This window comes from Pogona vitticeps, chromosome 6 (assembly GCF_051106095.1).
Source record: "Pogona vitticeps strain Pit_001003342236 chromosome 6, PviZW2.1, whole genome shotgun sequence".
Taxonomy (NCBI): domain Eukaryota; kingdom Metazoa; phylum Chordata; class Lepidosauria; order Squamata; family Agamidae; genus Pogona; species Pogona vitticeps.
This window is the reverse complement of record NC_135788.1, coordinates 110,890,856-110,909,720: the sequence shown is the minus strand read 5'-3', so window position 1 is coordinate 110,909,720 and position 18,865 is coordinate 110,890,856. Positions and strand designations below refer to the sequence as shown.

General features: G+C 43.9%; 2 protein-coding genes across 5 annotated transcripts; one reads left to right on the top strand and one right to left on the bottom strand.

Moving 5' to 3' along the window:
- The first annotated feature begins 4,506 nt into the window (after positions 1-4,506).
- Positions 4,507-9,589, top strand: ASPHD1 (aspartate beta-hydroxylase domain containing 1). Of its 2 annotated transcripts, none has more exons than XM_078377090.1 (3): positions 4,507-6,094; positions 7,806-7,919; positions 8,657-9,589. In XM_078377090.1, exons 1-3 carry the CDS (start codon positions 5,515-5,517, stop codon positions 8,764-8,766), a joined length of 804 nt encoding a protein of 267 aa, XP_078233216.1. In that variant the 5' UTR covers positions 4,507-5,514; the 3' UTR covers positions 8,767-9,589. The 2 variants fall into 2 exon arrangements, with proteins under 2 accessions (XP_078233216.1, XP_020654493.3); XM_020798834.3 differs by having other exon boundaries at positions 4,507-6,271.
- A 1,944-nt stretch (positions 9,590-11,533) lies between these two features.
- PAGR1 (PAXIP1 associated glutamate rich protein 1) lies at positions 11,534-18,418 on the bottom strand. Of its 3 annotated transcripts, XM_020798972.3 has the most exons (5): positions 18,156-18,418; positions 16,379-16,502; positions 14,279-14,666; positions 14,067-14,149; positions 11,534-12,076 (listed from the first exon to the last, which is right to left on the bottom strand). In XM_020798972.3, exons 3-5 carry the CDS (start codon positions 14,662-14,664, stop codon positions 11,892-11,894), a joined length of 654 nt encoding a protein of 217 aa, XP_020654631.3. In that variant the 5' UTR covers positions 14,665-14,666; positions 16,379-16,502; positions 18,156-18,418; the 3' UTR covers positions 11,534-11,891. The 3 variants fall into 3 exon arrangements, with proteins under 3 accessions (XP_020654631.3, XP_020654630.3, XP_072832923.2); XM_020798971.3 differs by lacking the exons at positions 16,379-16,502; positions 18,156-18,418 and adding an exon at positions 15,429-15,554; XM_072976822.2 differs by lacking the exons at positions 16,379-16,502; positions 18,156-18,418 and having other exon boundaries at positions 14,279-15,353.
- Positions 18,419-18,865: the final 447 nt, after the last annotated feature.

Sequence of the window (18,865 nt, the reverse complement as noted above, 5' to 3'; positions counted from 1 at the left end):
GCAAATCTATATTTTTCTGATTTACCTCTACAGGCTAGGATTTTTGGAAGAAAAGTTAGTCAATATACTGTATGTTGTTGCGCAGAGGTATGCTAAACATAGTGGATACATAATGATTTGCTTGCTTGTTTTGAGAGATGTAGAGGGTAAGGATTCAAGAAGAAGTCGGATCCTAGCTTTCTGTGAAAGCTAGGATCCCTTTCCATGATGATAATGGTAGTGATGCAAAAGAGGTCCGGGAAGAAAGCCTGAAAGGATTTTCATAGCTATTGGCAGAAATCCAGGAGTAAGTCTCAACTAGAGGAGGCCAATGAACCAGTAAGGATCTGGTGAGTCAACTGCTCTTTAAGTTCTATTGATTCTATGATCCTACTTTGGCTTCAACTTTCTTCTGGGTTCCATCCACCGTTCCATAGTCAGGAAAAGTCTCTGAAATTAACACTCTGTTTGACTCCATTTGATTCATTCATTTCTTTGTATTTTAGGCTTGCTGTGATATCGTCCCCAGTATAGGTGTTTGAAAACTATAGACCCTTGCAAAAGTAGTCCGACATTGCCCCATATTTCTATGTTGCTTATCAGTTTTGATGGAAAGAGGCCACTGTATTATATAACATACTCTATATCATAAATCTAGTCAGTTTCAAATAAAGAAGACCAATAGAATCAATGGGAATTTAGTCAGTCAACTTTTACGTAAATTCCATTGATTCCTGGATCTGTTCTAGTTGAGACTAATAATTGCATCTGAGTCTTTATTTTAATTTTCTAATTTTCCAGGTTCCTAATTTACTTAGGGTAGAGGTAAGAATTATACCCCCTTCATGGATTGCTGCCTTATTGTGGTGAAGTGGTGAAGGGGCTTGAGTAATTCAGAGAAGCTATGGGCTGCGCCGTGCAGGGACACCCAAGACGAACAGGTCATAGTGGAGAGTTCGGACTAAACGCGATCCACCTAGAGCAGGAACTGGCAAGCGACTCCAGTATCTTTGCCAAGAAAATTCCCTGGACAGAAACAAAAGGATAAAAGATATGATGCTGGAAGGTGAGCCCCTCAGGTCGGAAGGCATCCAACTGGGGAAGAGCGGAGGACAAGGACAAGCAGCTCCAGAGGTAATGAAGTGGTTGGGCCAAAGCTGAAAGGACGCTCAGCTGTGGACGTGCTGGAAGTGAAAGGAAAGTCTGATGCTGCAAAGAAAAATACTGCATAGGAACCTGGAATGTAAGATCTATGAACCTTGGGAAGCTGGATGTGGTCAAATAGGAGATGGCAAGAATAAACATTGACATCCTGGGTGTCAGTGAACTAAAATGGACGGGAATGGGCAAATTCAGTTCAGACGGTTACCATATCTACTATTGTGGGCAAGAATCCCATAGAAGAAATAGAGTAGCCCTCATAGTCAGCAAAAGAGTGGGGCAAGCTGTACTGGGATACAGTCTCAAAAATGATAGAATGATTTCAATACGAATCCAAGGCAGACCTTTCAACATCACAGTCATCCAAGTTTATGCACCAACCACCGATGTTGAAGAGGCTGAAATTGACCAATTCTATGCAGAGTTAAAACACCTTCTAGAATTAACACCAAAGAAAGATGTTCTTGTCATTATAGGGGACTGGAATGTTAAAGTAAGGAGTCAAGAGATAAAAGGAACAACAAGTAAGTTTGGCCTTGGAGTTCAAAATGAAGCAGAGCAAAGGCTAACAGAGTTTTGTCAAGAGAATAAGCTGGTCATCATAAACACTCTTTTCCAACACCACACGAGGTGACTCTACACACGGATATCACCAGATGGGCAATACCAAAATCAGATTGATTATATTCTGTGCAGCCAAAGATGGAGAAGCTCTATACAGTCTGCAAAAACAAGACCTGAAGCTGGATTACGAAGCAGCAGAGGAACTGTAGTGATTTATGAAAGTGAGAGCTGACCGCTGAAGAACTGATGCTTTTGAATTGTGGTGCTGGAGGAGACTCTTGAGAGTTCTCTGGACTGCAAGGAGAAGAAACCTATCCATTCTGAAGGAAATCAACCCTGAGTGCTCACTGGAAGGACAGATCCTGAAGCTGAGGCTCCAATACTTTGGCCATCTCATGAGAAGAGAAGATTTCCTTTAAAAGACCCGGATGTTGGGAAAGTGTGCAGGCAAGAGAAGAAGGGGACGACAGAGGACGAGATGGATCGACAGTGTCATTGAAGCTACCAACATGAATTTGACCCAACTCCGGGAGGCAGTGGAAGACAGGAGGGCCTGGCGTGCTCTGGTCCATGGGGTCACAAAGAGTCAGACAGGAGTTAATGACTAAACAACAACAAAGAGTTCTATCATGCTTCTCTACAGGTTTCTCTTTCTACCGCTCTGTTCAATTCATAAGCTATCATCTTTTGCAAACTTATGCATGCACAACTTGTTCCCCTCACCCTCTCAGTTACTGTATATAACTCCCCGAAGACTTCCATCCCAGATTGAAATCCAGAACATGTGACTTTTTCATCAAAGGCTAAGAAAGCTGGAGGGAAAATCAAGGTGTGAGAGAGGAGAGATCCTAAAATGAATGGGGGGAGGAGAGGGAGGGGTGTACAGAGGTGGTGAGGATTGGGGTGTTGGACTGGGTGACATGGAAAAGGGGGGGGGCTAAAGCCAGAAAGCAAAAAGGAAGGGGTCTTCTGCTACTTCAACTTAATCTTCCTTTGCAATGGTTGCTATGGAGTTGCTATGGGAGGGCAGTTGCTAAGGGAGGCACTGTGGTTGCCAGGCAGATGCTAGGATAGGTACCAAAAGCTGGTAGGGACGTTGCTATGGGTAGTTCACAGGGAGAGTGCTAGCACTGGGAATGGTTGATATGCAGATATAAGGGCTTCTCTGAAAAACATCTTGCTTGCCATGAACAGCCTTATGCCTTCGATATGTAGCCAGAGGACAGTGTTGGGTGGGGCTTAATTTTCTGAGACAAAATTCAAGTATATATAGTTGAACCATACATATTTGTCTCCTCCTGCTGCTTCTCGCTCTATCTCATCTTCTCCGTGCCTGGTTAGAATATACGTTTCATGGGGTTTGGATCTGGCATCGTGGGCTCGGTGATGTGCCCAACAGTAGTGCTAAAATATATATAGTATATAAGAAAGGTACGATATGTATTTTGAGAAGTGAGCATTTCTGGGGTTAGTGGTTCATATGACTTACTTTTCAGAGCAATTGTGATGGGATTTGCTACAGAATTTTATATATTCCAGCAGGGCGTTGAAAAGAACTGAGCACCAAGTACCTGAGTTTGTTTATTTCTCCTTCATCCTAGCCCCCTTTCTTTTTGTGCTTTTAGAAATATGATCCTGAAGACAGGGACTGTCTTATTATTGCTTTTTAGAAGCTACCCTGCCTTATTTTTGATTTTCAGAAGCTATTCTTTCTGCAGAATAGCAAAATAAGAATACTTTTAACAGAAAAATTAAGCAATTCTCAAATGACTTTTCCCTTTAACTTGGGCAGCAGCAAGGCCTAAGGGCCATCTCAACATCCTAAAAGATAAATGTACATATAGTCCTTTGCAATCTACTGGCAAACATTATTTAAGAATGCAGAGCTGCCAAAGCAACCTTACGCCATGTTAGACCATTGGCTCATCTTTCCCAGCTACTGTCTGTACTGACTGCTAAGGCTCTCTGGGGTCTTTCCTATTAGCTAGGAGGATGGGATTATTGCAAAAGTTAATTAGAAAGATTTGTAGTTGGCATTTATTAGGAACTACAAGCTGAATTTTTTTGGTTTTTTTGCTGTTTATCATGGTCACCTTAACATTCTCAATAAAGCAGGAAGATTCAGCATGAGGTAGACCAAAAGCTGGCGGGGAATCTTGTTCACTTCTTCCTTCCTTTAATGAGGCCACACACCATCACTATACAAGTAACTTTTAAGGCTAACACCACAACATTATGTTGCATTAAGTTACAAGTATAATGGAAGGTAGCGATATCTTAGTTACTGGGAAAAGGAATTAATTACAAAATTAGTTACTTATAACTAGTTACTTCCAAGCTCTGGCGACTGGTAGGGAGTAATTTATTATTGTAAACAGTGGGGGGGGCAAATGCAGCCCTCCAGATGTTGATGGACTGCAACTCCCAACTAGCCATGGTTGAAGGGTGCTGGAAGTTGCCATATACAGCCTGAGAAGGCTGTGCTTTGCCCATAGGCTGATGAGTGAATTGACTTTGGATGATATTTTTTGGTGGAGGGAGGGGGGTAAGGAGAGATCGGGAACTCTGATAATGCTGGGCGGGAGTTCCCAACGTAATGGAAGGCGATGGAAGTTCCAAGGTGACTATTGAGCGGATGTTAGACCCACGTTGGATGTAAGGTTGTTAGGTGAATCGCTAAGCATGGTGGTTGCTAGGGGGCAGGGATTGCCTCCTAAATTGGTGACAGAGGTGGAGCTGGCAGCTGAGCCCATGCTGCAGCTGGGGGGCGTACTTGCCTGAGGCGGGCCCTAAAAAGCTTCCCTGTACCGCACTAGATGCAGCTCGCTGGATAAACTTTGCAGTTCATGCATCCATCGTGGAGACAAAGGGATAATGGAAGGGCAGAATTCTTCATCATTCACTGATGAGATCATTCCTCCAGAGCTGTAGTGCACACAATTCTGGAGTGGGAGCAGCTGTTTATAGAGGGGTTCCTTGCCCAGCGTTGAGATGCAGCAGCCATCTCAGGCATAGATGTGTGTGTTGGGCGGGTGGCTGTTTACGCAGCAGAGCCTCGGCTGGTGCTGATACGAGGAAGGAGACAGACGTCAAATGGAGGGGGTGAATCCAGTGGTGGGTAGAAGTGTGTGCATGGGGAGAGCATCCTAATCTTCTCTGGATGTCTCCAGCAGTGTACGTGCATGAAAAGGAATCAGCAAACAGCAATAGAGCAGCTGAACAGGGACGAGGATGAAGAAGAGGGGCAGTCAGAAAAGAGCAGAGCCTAGAAGACAGCAATATCTGAAGACGGAAGGATGACTGGGGAAATGGACAAACAAAACAGGTTAGAGATAAACCAGGATTAGCAATTAGGGTGGAGGAAACTCAAGTCTGTATGGAAAAATAGAATTTGAATTTAGAGAAAAATGTAAGGAAAGATCTAAGCAAAGAGGATGAGAAAAATATATGTAGTGATGGAGACAGATAAATGGAAATATCAATGAGCATAAATTAATGGGAGGGAGGCAGGGAGAGATTTTGGAAAAGAGAATTAAGCAAGGGAGTCCAGTAAAAACGCTAGTTAGGGGGCTTAAGGATATAGCAGGAAAATGACTGAGTCAGTGGGGCTTGAAGTTAGCCACTCACAGAAATAAAGTGAAGGAGATGCTTGAAGGATTGATCCATGCAGCCAAGCAAGTTATGGAGCAAAGGGCCCCAAACACAGATCCAGAGGTTAAAAGGGCATCATTTGCAGATGACAGGCAGTGGAGAAGTGGAGGGCTAGAAAGATCAGCCAGTCCTCCTAGGTTGCTTTAGTTCTGCCCCAAAATGCCGTGTATCATGGCAGACTGGGGTCTCCATGGCCTGTTCTCCCCACTCCTTCCTGACGCCGCGTCTTGGCGCCCAAGGCCAGAGCCTACCATTGCAGTGCTGGGCTCCCTGGCCTTGCTCTTTATCTGGTATTGCTACCGGGTGGGGAGTGGGCAGGCCGTACCCGCGTCTCATCAGCAAGGTGTGCCAACAGAGGAGCGATGCCCTCGCCGCACCCTCCAGAGCGACGCCATCAACCAGCGCCTGTATCGCAGCCTTCGAGACTATGCCAAGCGCTACTCGTGGTCAGGTATGAACCGGCTGTACAAAGGGATCCGGGACCAGGCCCATTACCAGCTGGGGGAACGCCTGGCCATTCAGAAGCCCAGCGCCTTCTACCTCCCAGACCTGCCCTCCGCCCCATACTTCCCCCGCGAGTCCCAGCGCCACGATGTGGAGATTCTTGAACTCAGCTTCCCAGCCATCTTACGGGAATTTGAGGGCATCGCCTGGGATTTTGCCTCTGGAGCATCGATGCCACGGGGATGGACGGCCAATGCCCACCCTGGTTGGCATAGCTATTACCTCTACAGGCAGGGTGAGTGCATTGCACAGAACTGTCGCAGCTGCCCATGGACGTACCGGGCGCTCAGTGCTCTACGCACCTTCGTTAATGCCAATCGCTTTGGTAATGCTTGCTTCAGCGTCTTACAGCCTGGAACTGTGCTACCTGGGACCTACGGGCCGACTAATACCAGGGTGCGGTGCCACTTAGGTGAGCAAATACTAGAGAAGCAGTAAGGCAGGGGAGGGGGGATCACAGCATCAGCTTGAGGGGGAGGGAAGCAGTAGTGGGGGAAGATTGTAATGCCTGAGTCTTTTTTTTGGGACTGTATGTGTTATCTGGTTAGGGAACTTCTCAGAATTTCTCAACAGAGATGGGATTGGCTATGCATAAACAGCAGAAATCACCATGCTTCAATGGTCTACTTTATGGCTGAAAGAGCTGATTAATAAATCAGATTAATTAGCTAATGGTTTGTTTGGCTGAGAAGGGATGTGGAATGAATTGGTCAGGAAACTGTACACACAATGCAAATTACTTTTTCTTGGTACAAAAATTGCAGATTACAAGCAGGAGCTTAGAGGAGGCATTCCCATCTTCATCGGAGAATGAAGAATGCCCTCTTCTAGTAGAACACCAGCGAGCGATACAGAAATCATCTGAAATGAAAATAATGCTTCTTTCTGCCACCCTCCTTTAGAACTATTGCTCTAAATAGTTCTGCCAGATCTCTTGTGGAGACGCGGACACAGATTAAAACAATTAAAATACAGACCCTAGCCATTTTGCAGCCAAAGAATCGGGGAAATGTCTGTAGCATTTGGGAAGTCACCGTTTCTTCCCTTCACCTCCCACATATAACATTGAAACAGTTATTAGCTCTGTCCTAGGCTTGTTCTTAGAGTGCACTTACTAATTGTACCATTGCAGGAATGGGATGGGCAAAGTTGCTTTTCTGCATGCTGCAAATCATTTCATGGTATCAAGAGATGCTGAAATCTTAAGTGGATGCTTTAAAAGGGATTTCCAGCCCTCGTGTGCATTTCAAAACATACATTATCTAAAAAAAAAAAGAGGAAAGGAAAAAAAATAAGTTTATATGATCTGCACCACTATCTGATTTGCCTTCCAGACCTTTAGCTGTTTGCCTTCATCTGATAAAATCTGTTATGCTTCCATTCCCCGCTCTGGTTTGTCATTTGCAAATAAAATCAAGACTGACAAAAACCAAACACATTTGAGTTTCTGCAAAAATCAAAGTGGACCAAGGTTGCTCATATTAGGACCTGAATCCAGTTAGGATAGCTGTTCCCAACAGAATAAACTCATTGGATCAATGGGGTTTATATGTGGACTGATTGGCTTATTCAGCAGCTGGTTCAATGGGCCTACTCTAGTTTAGAATAGTAATGGGGATTTAGTTCTACATATGTAATTGTTTTTGATGCAATACTTGCTTTGAGCAGTAGAAGCTCTCTTTCTCCCATGAAGTTATTTCGGTAATGAGTCCTTTATGTAAGCATTTTATCTGCATCGCTCAGGTTTGGTTTGCGGTGTGGGGAAACTGTAGGTTTGCACCTCTACCTATTGACCACCTTCCTTCAACCTCACCCAGCATGGCTCACTTATAAAGAAAATGGGAAATGTAAGTCCAAAAAGGTCTGGCAGGCTAAAGGTGCCCCTCTCCCCTCTTTGTAAGGAGTGTTCTGGATTCCTACTTTTCACCTCTCTGTTCTACTCCTAGGAATAAAGGTTCCTCCTGGTTGTGAGTTGGTGGTCGGTGGTGAGCCACAGTGCTGGTCGGAAGGATACTGCCTTCTAGTGGATGACTCCTTCTTGCACACGACAGCCCACAATGGTAAGAAAGGCAGTAGGATTAGCAGGCTAGGTGTGCAGTGTCTGTCTTAACACCGTTGGGTTTTAAAAATATATAATTAAAAATAGATGGCAAGGGGTGGCAATGGGCAGATGGTACCCTCTCAGCCTCAGTTCCCAAGCTTGAAAATGGGAGACACACACAGCCCACTTCACATCTTGCTTGGAACTGTATCTGGGCACTTGAGCTAACTTCTCATAGTGACAGCACTTTCCAAATATTTGAAAGGTAATCCTACGGAGGAGGGGCAGGATCTGTTCTTGGTCATCCCAGAGTGTAGGACTGCGAAGGTTCGACTTTGGGCTCAAAGACGCAAAATAATGAGCTCAAACTACAGGATGCCAGATACAGTCTGAGGATCAGGAAAATTTTCTTAACTGTTAGAGCAGTACAACAATGGAACCACTTACTTCAGGAGGTGGTGTGTGTTCCAACGCTGGAGGCATTCAAGAGCAAATTGGACAACTATCTGCCAGATCTGTTTTGATTTAGATTCCTGCATTCAGCAAGGAGTTGGGCTCGACGGCTTTACAGGCCCCTTCCAACTCCATTGTTCTGATTCTAAGATTCTTACTCAGCACAGGGACAACCACAAGAATGTGAATTGGCATGGCTCATTTGCTTGCCAGGATATTATGATGCTACCACAAAATAAAACATCTTGTATCACTTGGAAGGCTACATCAAAGAGACAATCCTTATAACCATGTTTGTTACAGGTTCTCCCATGGATGGACCCCGTGTGATTTTTATTGTGGACCTCTGGCATCCCAATGTGGCGGGACCTGAGCGGCAGGCCCTGGATTATATCTTTGCTCCCGGTCGGTAGATGCCTGCCTGGATCAGGTATTGTAACCCAGAAGAAACAAAACCACAATGCCACCACTAATGTTCGCTGCTCTTCAGTCATCAAAAGCCTCCTACGTGACCGCCTTGATATAGATATTGTTACACTCACCATTATGTAGTCTGGATAGGAGAGATGTTCCTTAAATCCAGAGTGCTGTATCAGATCCAAGAATCTACGAAAGGAAGTATCTCGCAAGGGGGCCGTGGTGTATGTGTGTCTTCATTTCCATCATAGTGATCCTGTGAATTCTTATCAAATACCTGCCCTGTGGATCTTTGTGACATGGTGTACCTCAGCTCCTCTTTCCACGGCATTTATGGTACACAGTGACAGGCTGGACAGTTATCTTGTGACCTGTTTTGTTAATCTTGCAGGCTTATAATTTTGGAACCGTGCAGATGCTGCTGGCTACGCTCCTGGCTACAAACCCTTACCAGGTATCTGGAAGTTCAGCAAGCCTGATTTTAGTGCCACTTTCCCTAAATTGCTCTTTGGATGTGCTCGCTGGACAACAATGCCCACTAACAGGCAACATGGGGGAATGCTGGCTTGGGATAATACATGTTGTAGTCCAACATACTAGAGGGTCCTGGGTTGGACAATACTATTTCAAGCAGCATGGGTTTTTTTCTAGGTGTCAGGAAGGAGAAATCACTCAAGATAAGCACTCACCTGTCTGTGTCATTTGTTAATTCCCAAGCTGCAGCTCTATTGCAATTTTGTGTGATAGGATTTAATTCTAGAAGAACCCCAAGCAATTAAGATGTACAGTACTTCAATAAAATCTTTAGAGCCTCCCTTATCTCTCTGACTTGAATCCTCTATTGGAATAAAAATTCAGCATCGTTTTGTTCAGAGCGGGCATTAAAGGAGCAGATTTACAAACCAGGAAACAAAATGAGTCAAGTACTGTATTCCATTCTTACACTTTAAAAAAAAACTGCATTGTACAGATGTCACAAATCAAAATCTGCTGAAAAATAGTCTGAGGAAGGTCTTCTAAGCGGCCTGAGTAAACCAATAGCTTCAGAGAATGATATGTCACTAGAGACATCCATGCAAGTTATTAGAATAATTCATACAAGCCTGCATGGCTGAGAGGGGAGGATGCAGGGAGAATTATCAAGCTCATGTCTATTCCACCACCAGAATAGTGCCAGACAAAAAGAGACAAGACCTTCTGCCTCCATTTTTGCATCCATATGTTTTCTCTGCATCCTTTATCTTGTTGCCTGCAACAATAAATAAGGCTTGATATCCAAACACATAAACACACATCTCTGAGTTACACGGGAACGCCTTACAAACATGCCTTAGAGATCCTGGGCACATGTTCTAAAGCTATTTTTAATTGGTGGAGGGTATCCTTCTATTCTTCAGAAGACTGGTTTTAAAAATAAATTGCAAAATCTTTTGAAGGATCAGAAACAGACACATCAAAAAATCATAGTTTTTAAAAATAAGATCCATTATTGGAGTTCATCTGTCAAAGTCTGGCATATCAATGTATTTCTAACTCTTGTTCCTCGATTAGCTTTTGCTGATCAACAGGAATGCCAGAGACATCTGCTTCAAACCACACACAGTTCCCAGAAGCTGAAGAGAAGTATCACTACCTTCTACTCCAGTTCAATACTAGAAACAGTGGTGCCCCGCTTAATGATGACCCTGTTAGACAACGAAATCGCTTTACAATGATCACTATAGCAATCACAAAATGATGTTTCTATGGGTTTTTTTCGCTTTACGTTGTTTCCGTCCCTGCTTTGTGAACCGTTTTTTTGCTGGACGACAATTAAAAACAGCTGATCGGCAGTTCACAAAATGGCTCCCCGCTGTTTTCAGGAACTATTTTCGCAACATAGGGATCGTAAAATGGCTGCCCTATGGAGGATCTTTGCTGGATGATCAGGTATTTCCCCCATTGGAATGCATTAACTGGTTTTCAATGAATTCCAATGGTTTTTTTCCCCGCTTGACAATTTCACTGTACAGCGATTTTAACGGAATGGATTATCGTCGTCAAGCGGTGCACCGCTGAGTTGCAGTTGTGCTGGTGGGGGTCATCCCAGCAATTGCACTTTGTTTTTGAGCAATTCCGAAACACGGCACAAACTGCAAAATTGAAATCAAATCATGACTGTCATGCTGACCAGACCAAGGGAGGGGGCATTAACCAACACGAGCATGGAAAATGGTCTCTGGCTGTGGAGTCAGAGGCTGGAAGTTCAATCCCCCACCATGCCTCCTTGAGAGAGGGTGGACTCGATGATCCATAGGGTCCCTTCCAGCTCTGCAGTTCAAAGGCTATTATTATCAATCAAATCATTATTACCTACATAGGCTGGATAGTCCTGTGAGTTAGGTATCTGGCTGCAGCATCAGAAGCTGGGAGTCACTTCCTCACTATGCATCCCAGAACAGCCAGGCTATGCAGCCTTCGGGCAAGCTGAACAGTCTCAGGATGCCCCCAGAAGGCAATAGTAAACCACTTCTGAGTACTCTCTACCTAGAAAACCCTCAAAAAGGTTGCCATAAGTCAGAATTGCCTTGATGGCAAACAATTATTATTTCATAGCCTAGGAAAATATCCTTTTTGGACCCTCCCCCCCAAAATGCCTTAGCTGAGGGGATACTGCCAGCTGGCATCCAAATAAATAACTTCTCAAAGTTCTGGTTCTCCAAATGTTTCCCTCTAATTTAAGATTTTCCCCATGACTCATGAGACCAAAAACTCAAGAGATGATCAAGTTAAACTCGCAGAGTTTTATTATATACAAATAACCAAATGCCAGCATCTCCTGCAGCCAGCACAGGATCTCACCCAAAGTCCATGGCACTTCCTCTAATTTTTCCACAACCACAACTGAGTGGGAACCCCATCCTGCATGTACAAACTTCTGTCCGGAAACAAATGAGTGGCAACACTAACTGCAAGTGTGTGACACCAATACAGCGCTGCACAACGACACACCTGCACAGCTTAGAGGGAACGTTGGTCTGTGCTGTGATTTCCTTTCCCCTTGCATATGAAAATCTAAGTGCCTGTGGTTCCTTCTCCCATCTCCGACTTCAAACCAAAAGGCTTATTTTCTTCACTGCACTCAGTATTTGCGCTGGCGCAGAAAGAGACCTGGTGGGCGCTTTGGAGTGGGCACATCATCCGAGTCCAGGTCAAAGAGATCCCGGCCCGTCTTCAGGATCTGTTCCTCTAAGACTTTGTGGCGCTTCATGTCAGACAGCACCTTATCCATACGGGCCTCCCTCTTCTGGCTCTTAGCCAAAGTTCCTAAAGAAGGAGACATAAGTTAGGACTTGGAGAGTCAGTGGGAGGAAGCAGGGCGATATTTTTTAATGGAACGCAAGCCAAAAGGACACAATGCTGCTAGGAAACAGTCCTCTCTGATGCCATTTCAGTCTGTATTTTTAACAGAGATAAAAAGGTTGGCCTTCTTTCCCAATCAGCCCGATGCATCTGTCCCATCACCCTGCCATATTTTTCACAGGAACGGCCTTACCCAATCCTTCCTTTTTAAAAATTATTTTTTAAATTTATTTTCAGATAATAAAAGCACAAATGACAAATACAATCATAACTTGAATATACAGTGCAAACCACCACCAATGGTGTGTGTGTGTGTGTGTGTGTGTGTGTGTGTGTGTGTGTGTGTGTGTGTGTGTGTGTGTGTGTGTGTGTGTGTGTGTGTGTGTGTGTGTGTGTGTGTGTGTGTGTGTGTGTGTGTGTGTGTGTGTGTGTGTATATATATATATAGAGAGAGAGAGAGAATACATACAGAATCAGTATACATAAGAATCATTATATTTTTTAGAAAGAGACAGGGTGTGTAATATAAATTAATTTATATCACATGCCTTGCCTCTTTCCAAAAAATATGATTCTTGTGTTGGAATATAATCTTTATGTTTTGTAAATATGTGTTCTATAGAAGGGTTCCAGATCCCATTAAAACTATTTTCTTTCAACAATCCTTTTCTACTACCCAAATCTTCCTTTGTTGAATCTAGGTCCATGTTACCTAAGGCCACATGACCCCTTTCCCATGTATCTTATTACGTCTAGAGCACTACCAACTCTCCCAGCCAATCACTCTTGGCTTTATGAGATGATCCTCTCCTCCAGAAGAAAATAATTTCTGGCAGAGCTCTTGTGCACTGTGGAAGAATCCTGGGATGTCCATGAGTTAGAAACATGAGTGACAGGGTGAGCTAGCAGAAGCAGAATAAAGGCAAGGCCTAAAACACAGGAGAGGCAAACTTGGAAGGCTTGAGGGCTACTTTTTTAAACACTCCTAGACTTCTATAAACAGCACTCAACATTTTTCCCCAAGCCAAAGCTATTGTGGACTTCAGACTGATCTGGAAGGAGAAAATACAGTGGTGCCTTGCAAGACGAATGCCTCGCGGGACGAAAAACCCGCAAGATGAATGGTTTTTAAGATCGCTGTGGTGCCTCACAAGATGGCTTCTTCTATGGTCGTGCTTCGCAAGACGAATGTTTTTCACAAGACGAATGAATTATTTTCGTCTTGCGAGTTTCCCATAGGAATGCATTGCAATGCATTCCTACGGGAAACCGCTTTTTGCAAGATGAAAGTTTCGCAAGACAGCGCTACTCGCGGAACGAATTACATTCATCTTGTGAGGCACCACTGTATAGTACTCTGTAAATGGAGACCTCTATCTCCTGGCCGTTTCTGGGGACACAAATCTCCATTTCCCCTCTCCCCATTGTTTTGTTTGTTTGTGCTTGTTTGTTCTTAGTGGAAGGCTCCTTAGGGGGTTGCACTCGGACCACCTCCATCTTTGAAAAGAAGGGGAGCCTACCAGAACAAGGCAAACATATACTTTAGGACTGTCTGGAAAACAAACACAAAGGAGGCAGAAAAAGGCCACAGGCATACAATAAAATACAGTAACTGGCCACAAGGGAAAAAGAATATGCCAGAGACACCTGGAGAAGAACACTACGTGTATATGAAACTTTGGAGTGAATCTAGAATTCCTTAAGCCAAGGTTGGGAGTTAAATATTCAAATAACTGATTGTATTTAGCTTTCAAAAAATATTTTTTTAATGATGCAAGCCACCTTGAGTCCTCTTTTAGGAGAAGGGCAGGGTAAAAATATTTTAAATCAATGATAGATTTATTGAATGAATGGATGCCATTTGAGCACTGTGGGAACACAGATAGGCTACTGTCTGATCCAGCACAACTTTTTAAATTTTCTTACGGAAACACAGTTTTCCTTCTGCACATACCAGGGGTTCTCCGACGATCTATCAAGGAACTTTTTGGTGAGGCAGGTTCATCATCAAAATCGAACTCTGTTGGCACGTGAGGCCTGGGGCAAACAGAGAAAGTGAGAATCAACAAAGCACCATAGCCTGCGGCTTCTTTTCCCTCGCCTCAGATCTTGGGCCCGCTCTCCTCCCTTAAACGCACCCATCTGCCGACCCACTCCCACTCTTACTTCTCTTCTTCCTCTTCTTCCTGGTGCTCGGGCTGCCCTTCAGATTTATTCTGATCTTCGCTGTCAGGCTCTGGGGTGGGGTTGCGTCGGGGCAGGATTTCTGCCTGGAGTTCCAAAGTCCCTTCTGCAGCGATGCGCTCATAGAGGCGCCGGATCTCCTCAGGGGGAGGCATCCAGCTGTCTGGGGATTCCAGCTCCTCATCACTGCAGGCCACACACCAGTCCTCCTCAGCAGATTCCTCTCCCTTCTCCCCCTCTTCCTCCTCAGGGGCCTCATCCTGATCCTCTGTGGGAGGAGACAGGTCTTGGGCAGGCGCATCTTCCACAGCCAAGGACTGCATCCCTGAGGTCACTTCCCCTTCCTCCACAGTGCTGGCTTCTTCCATGGCTGTGTGTGCGGAAGGAGAGGGGGAGAGAGAACAAATGACCACAGAGGATAGACGCAGCAAAAGATGGGACATCACTGAGTGGACCTTCGGTCTAGATGGGCGGGATAGAAATCCAATAAATAAATAAACTAATCAAGGACATGGCTAATACAATGCAGAAGCCATCTGGAGGAAAATCCCAGTACAACACTTTCAAACAACACACCTGGACTGCTGAGATTTATATTCATTATTCAAGCATAAAACCAGTTGGACTGGTCACTCTGTTTCAGTCTATTCTACTGCAAACGTTACTGAACATACCACAGTATAGATAATCTTCATCTTGATCCCCATCTGAACCAGTTAAAAAATAAAACTTCAGTTGTTGTGTGGAATCTGTTGGTTAACGGAATTGTGGGAATCCTAGTGTATCTTATTCTTCCAGCCTCCTGGAGCTCTCGTGCCGTTCAGCACACATCATCTGATTTTTGATAACTCTGCTTAGCACCTCTAGATACCGGTCATGTCCAATCTCCGGCCATCAGGCCTCTGACCTCCAGCACAACTTGTTGGACTGCTCTGATATGTAGACTACAAATGGGATGGGACAGAAGAAGCATGCAGTGAAATCAACTCAGCAAGCAGCTGTCCACAGAGAATCTTTTACTACACTTTCCTACAAAACCCAGCAGTTCACTGTGTTGGCCCATGACTGCAGAGACTCAGGTTTCCTGCTTCCCCGTGACTATTCTTGGGCCATTCATTCTAAGTGAACTTACTTAACAGCATTGTTGCAAGAGTAAAAACAGCAGGCTAAGGTCAACATACAGCACCTTGAGATCCTTGGAAGAAAGGCAACACATAAACAATGGTTAGTTGTGCAAGTTGTACTTTTGTCTCAAGTAGTTAGGAGTTCAGTCTGTTCCTCTAAAACAGCCATTTTTAACTTTTTTTTTTTACCAAGGTCATAGACACAATATGAAAGAAATGTAGGCTGGATCAAGATGGTAGAAGTCCCATAACGAGCCTTATAAGGGTGCGTGTGAAGAATTCTTTCCAATCTGTGGCCCCCTTCAAATGTGCCAGGGCTCCAAATGTGTTGAAAATGAGCATAGATTGGGATAAGTGATCTCAGAAGTGCCAAGAGCCATTTTTTCAGACTAGCTAACAGGCCTGATATGCATATTTTAACTTAAAAAAAATAAAGTAATGGCTACGTGCTACAACCACTGCTACAATGGGTTTTCGTTCAGTGAAGAATGAATTTAATTTTAAAAGCAACACCACCACTATTTAAAAACAGAAAAGGTCCCCCTACATACTCACTAGGCCCCATTTTTTTTTTAATTAAAGGCTGGAGGTTATGAAGCTCCACCCTTGGAGCTTCATAACATGCTTTCTAAACTGCTCAGAGGGAACAAGGGGACTTTCTAAGCAAATTATTTTCCTTTTTTTTTTTTTTTGCAACTGTGTGGATACTGAGGGATTGCAAAAACTGCCACGGAGGTCCAGCCTTATCTGAGATTGTTGTAGTCTCTCCACCTTCTTGTATGCATTCTGAGTTGGCCTTGGGGGCTGCAAAAATTCCCTGTGGGGAAACGCAAGATTGTGAGTCTCTCATTACCAACTTGTAGGAGAGTAAGAGATTCTTGCACACAGGTGCTTGCATACACAGTCTGCTACAGTAATCTCCAAATCACAATGGGGAAAAACTTATTTTAAAGGATACCTTTGATAGGAACAATTAGTTAGATCAGTAGGGAAGTTGTATTTGAAGTCTCTTCCACCAGAAAAAATGAAATCCTCATGCAGAGAAGACAGGTCTCCTAAAAGAGGATGCTCTCAACCTAAACCTGTAGTAAGTTAAAAAGCAAAGCATTATTTTTCATGAAAGCATCTGAAAACAGTCCCTGCAACTATGAATCTACAATAGTATGGAGACTACAGTACTTATAATCTACAAGTTTGATTTTTCTTCCAGGTATCACTTGATTTTAATGTAACATTTTAAGAACAGTCTAATGTAGTGTCAGCATAATCCTGTATGTGTCCACAATGGAAAGTTTCTCTGAGTTTAATGTGGCTTAGTTCTGACTGAGTGTTTTTACGACAGTTGCTAGAAAACATGAATTCATTAGGAAGCCTCAGGTCAGTCTTAACTTCAACACCACCATCAGCAATACGGAACACATTTTCAAAGACGTAGCCATGCAAATCTCAGTTACTGTGTACAGTATACGACCTACAACTATAAATAACATAAACAAATAACAAATCAGAACCAAAATACAGTATAAAAATACTGGGGCATCTTAAAGATTAACTACTATATTTCGGTGTGGGGTTTTGCGGATTACAATGTACTTCCTTACTCAAATGGAGTCAAATATATCCTCACAGAAGTGTGAGTGTTTATCTCTCTCCCTCTAAGACACTGTGAAGTTGGGTGTTCAGTGAAGATGGACAGAAGTACAGAAATCAAAGTTCAAAGTGACAGTAGGCTTATAAACACAAATAATGAACTCTGAGATTCTTTATATCAGGATGCTTCATATGTCTGGAGACGTGCATTATAATCTATTAAAGTTCACACTGAAATAAATCTGTTCCACTTTAAGGTTCCCCAATACAGTACTTTTATTTCTGAGTTTGCATTTTTGTTATATGTTGCATTACATCATTGGTAAAATATAAGTATTAAAACTGCAAAAAAATCATGATAAATGTTAAGCACTATTATAATTTAATGCAGACAAACCTAAGCTCTGCAGGCAAGAGTAAAAACTTGACCCAAAACTATACTAAGAAACATTCTTATATTCATGAAACAGCTTTGTAAATAATGCCAAATAATTATGCGTTCAATGCTGAATGCAGCCCAGAATTATCCATGTCTTAACTCAACCACCCACCATAGCAAAAATGACAACATTGAGGCTGTTATGTTTTAGGTACACTGTGCCTCCCCTGGAAAAGACAATAATGTTAGGAAAAGTTGAAAGCAGCAGAAAAAGAGAAAGATGGAAGATGAGATGGCCTGGCTCAATAAAGGAAGCCACTGGCGTGAGTTTGCAAGAGATAACCAGGCCCATTAACAACCGAAAATTCAGACGGTGACTGATTCATTTGCTGTTGTTATGTGCCACCAAGTCACTTCCAGTTTTTGGCGACCTTATGCATGAGCAATCTCCAAAATGTCCTGTCCACAACTGCCTTGTCTCAGTGCTTGTAAACTCAAGCCTGTGAGTAGGAAAATCTGTCCATCTCGTATTGGGTCTTCCTCTTTTCCTGCTGCCTTCCACATTTCCCATGAATACTATCTTTTCCAGAGAATCCTGCTTTCTCATGATGTGCCCAAAGTAGATCTAAATTCATCGGGTTCATTGAAGATGGAGGCAACCTAGGGACACACAACCACAACCGGTCAATGGAAGCCTTCAGCGCCACTTCCAGTCTGCTTCTCTCCTCCTGAAAGGAAGCCACCCCTGAAACACAGTGGAACTTACTTCTCTGTTTAAAAAGCACGTGTGCCGGATCAGGCCTCCTCTCTCTCTCTCTGCTAATGCCCATCAAACTTATTCAACGGGACTTCCAAGTGTTTTAACCTGGCTCCCTGAGTTCGATGCTGTAGGGCACTCTGCACATGCTCAGGGAGGCTCCGGCTCGTAAGTCACTTGTTTCAACTTCCCGCGACTTCCCCCAGGTCTCCGAAGGAGGAAACGGAGCCGGGCGCTCACGCTCCGCCCCCCTCTGCCCCACCCCCATCCCTGTGACCAGCCCATCCGGGCATCCCTGCTCCCGCGCAGCCCCGGCCACATCAGCCAGCCCTTAAAGGCCGAGCCCAGCGCAATCGATCGGAAGCCAGACGACTCGAACCTCCCCCTTCAGCGCCTGCGCGCCTTCTGAGACCGGCGGCGAGCCCAGCTCGAGAACCGCTAAGTCCCGGCTGCCGGCGGTGTCACTTTCTTACTCCAGTGACCCGTTTCGAACCGATGTCGGGTTTGTCGACGTCCTAAGGACCTCGAAATAATTGTAACAGCAAGCCCCCTTAATGTTACAGTGCCTGTTTTAATTTATGGAATCTTGATGGAAGGCATTTAATGTGAAAAGCATATTTTGTCAATAAAAGCTTGCCATTATGTATGTATATTATACATATGTATACTGTATATAAACAAATAAGAACGGAACAGTATCAGATCCAAGATTATTCTCG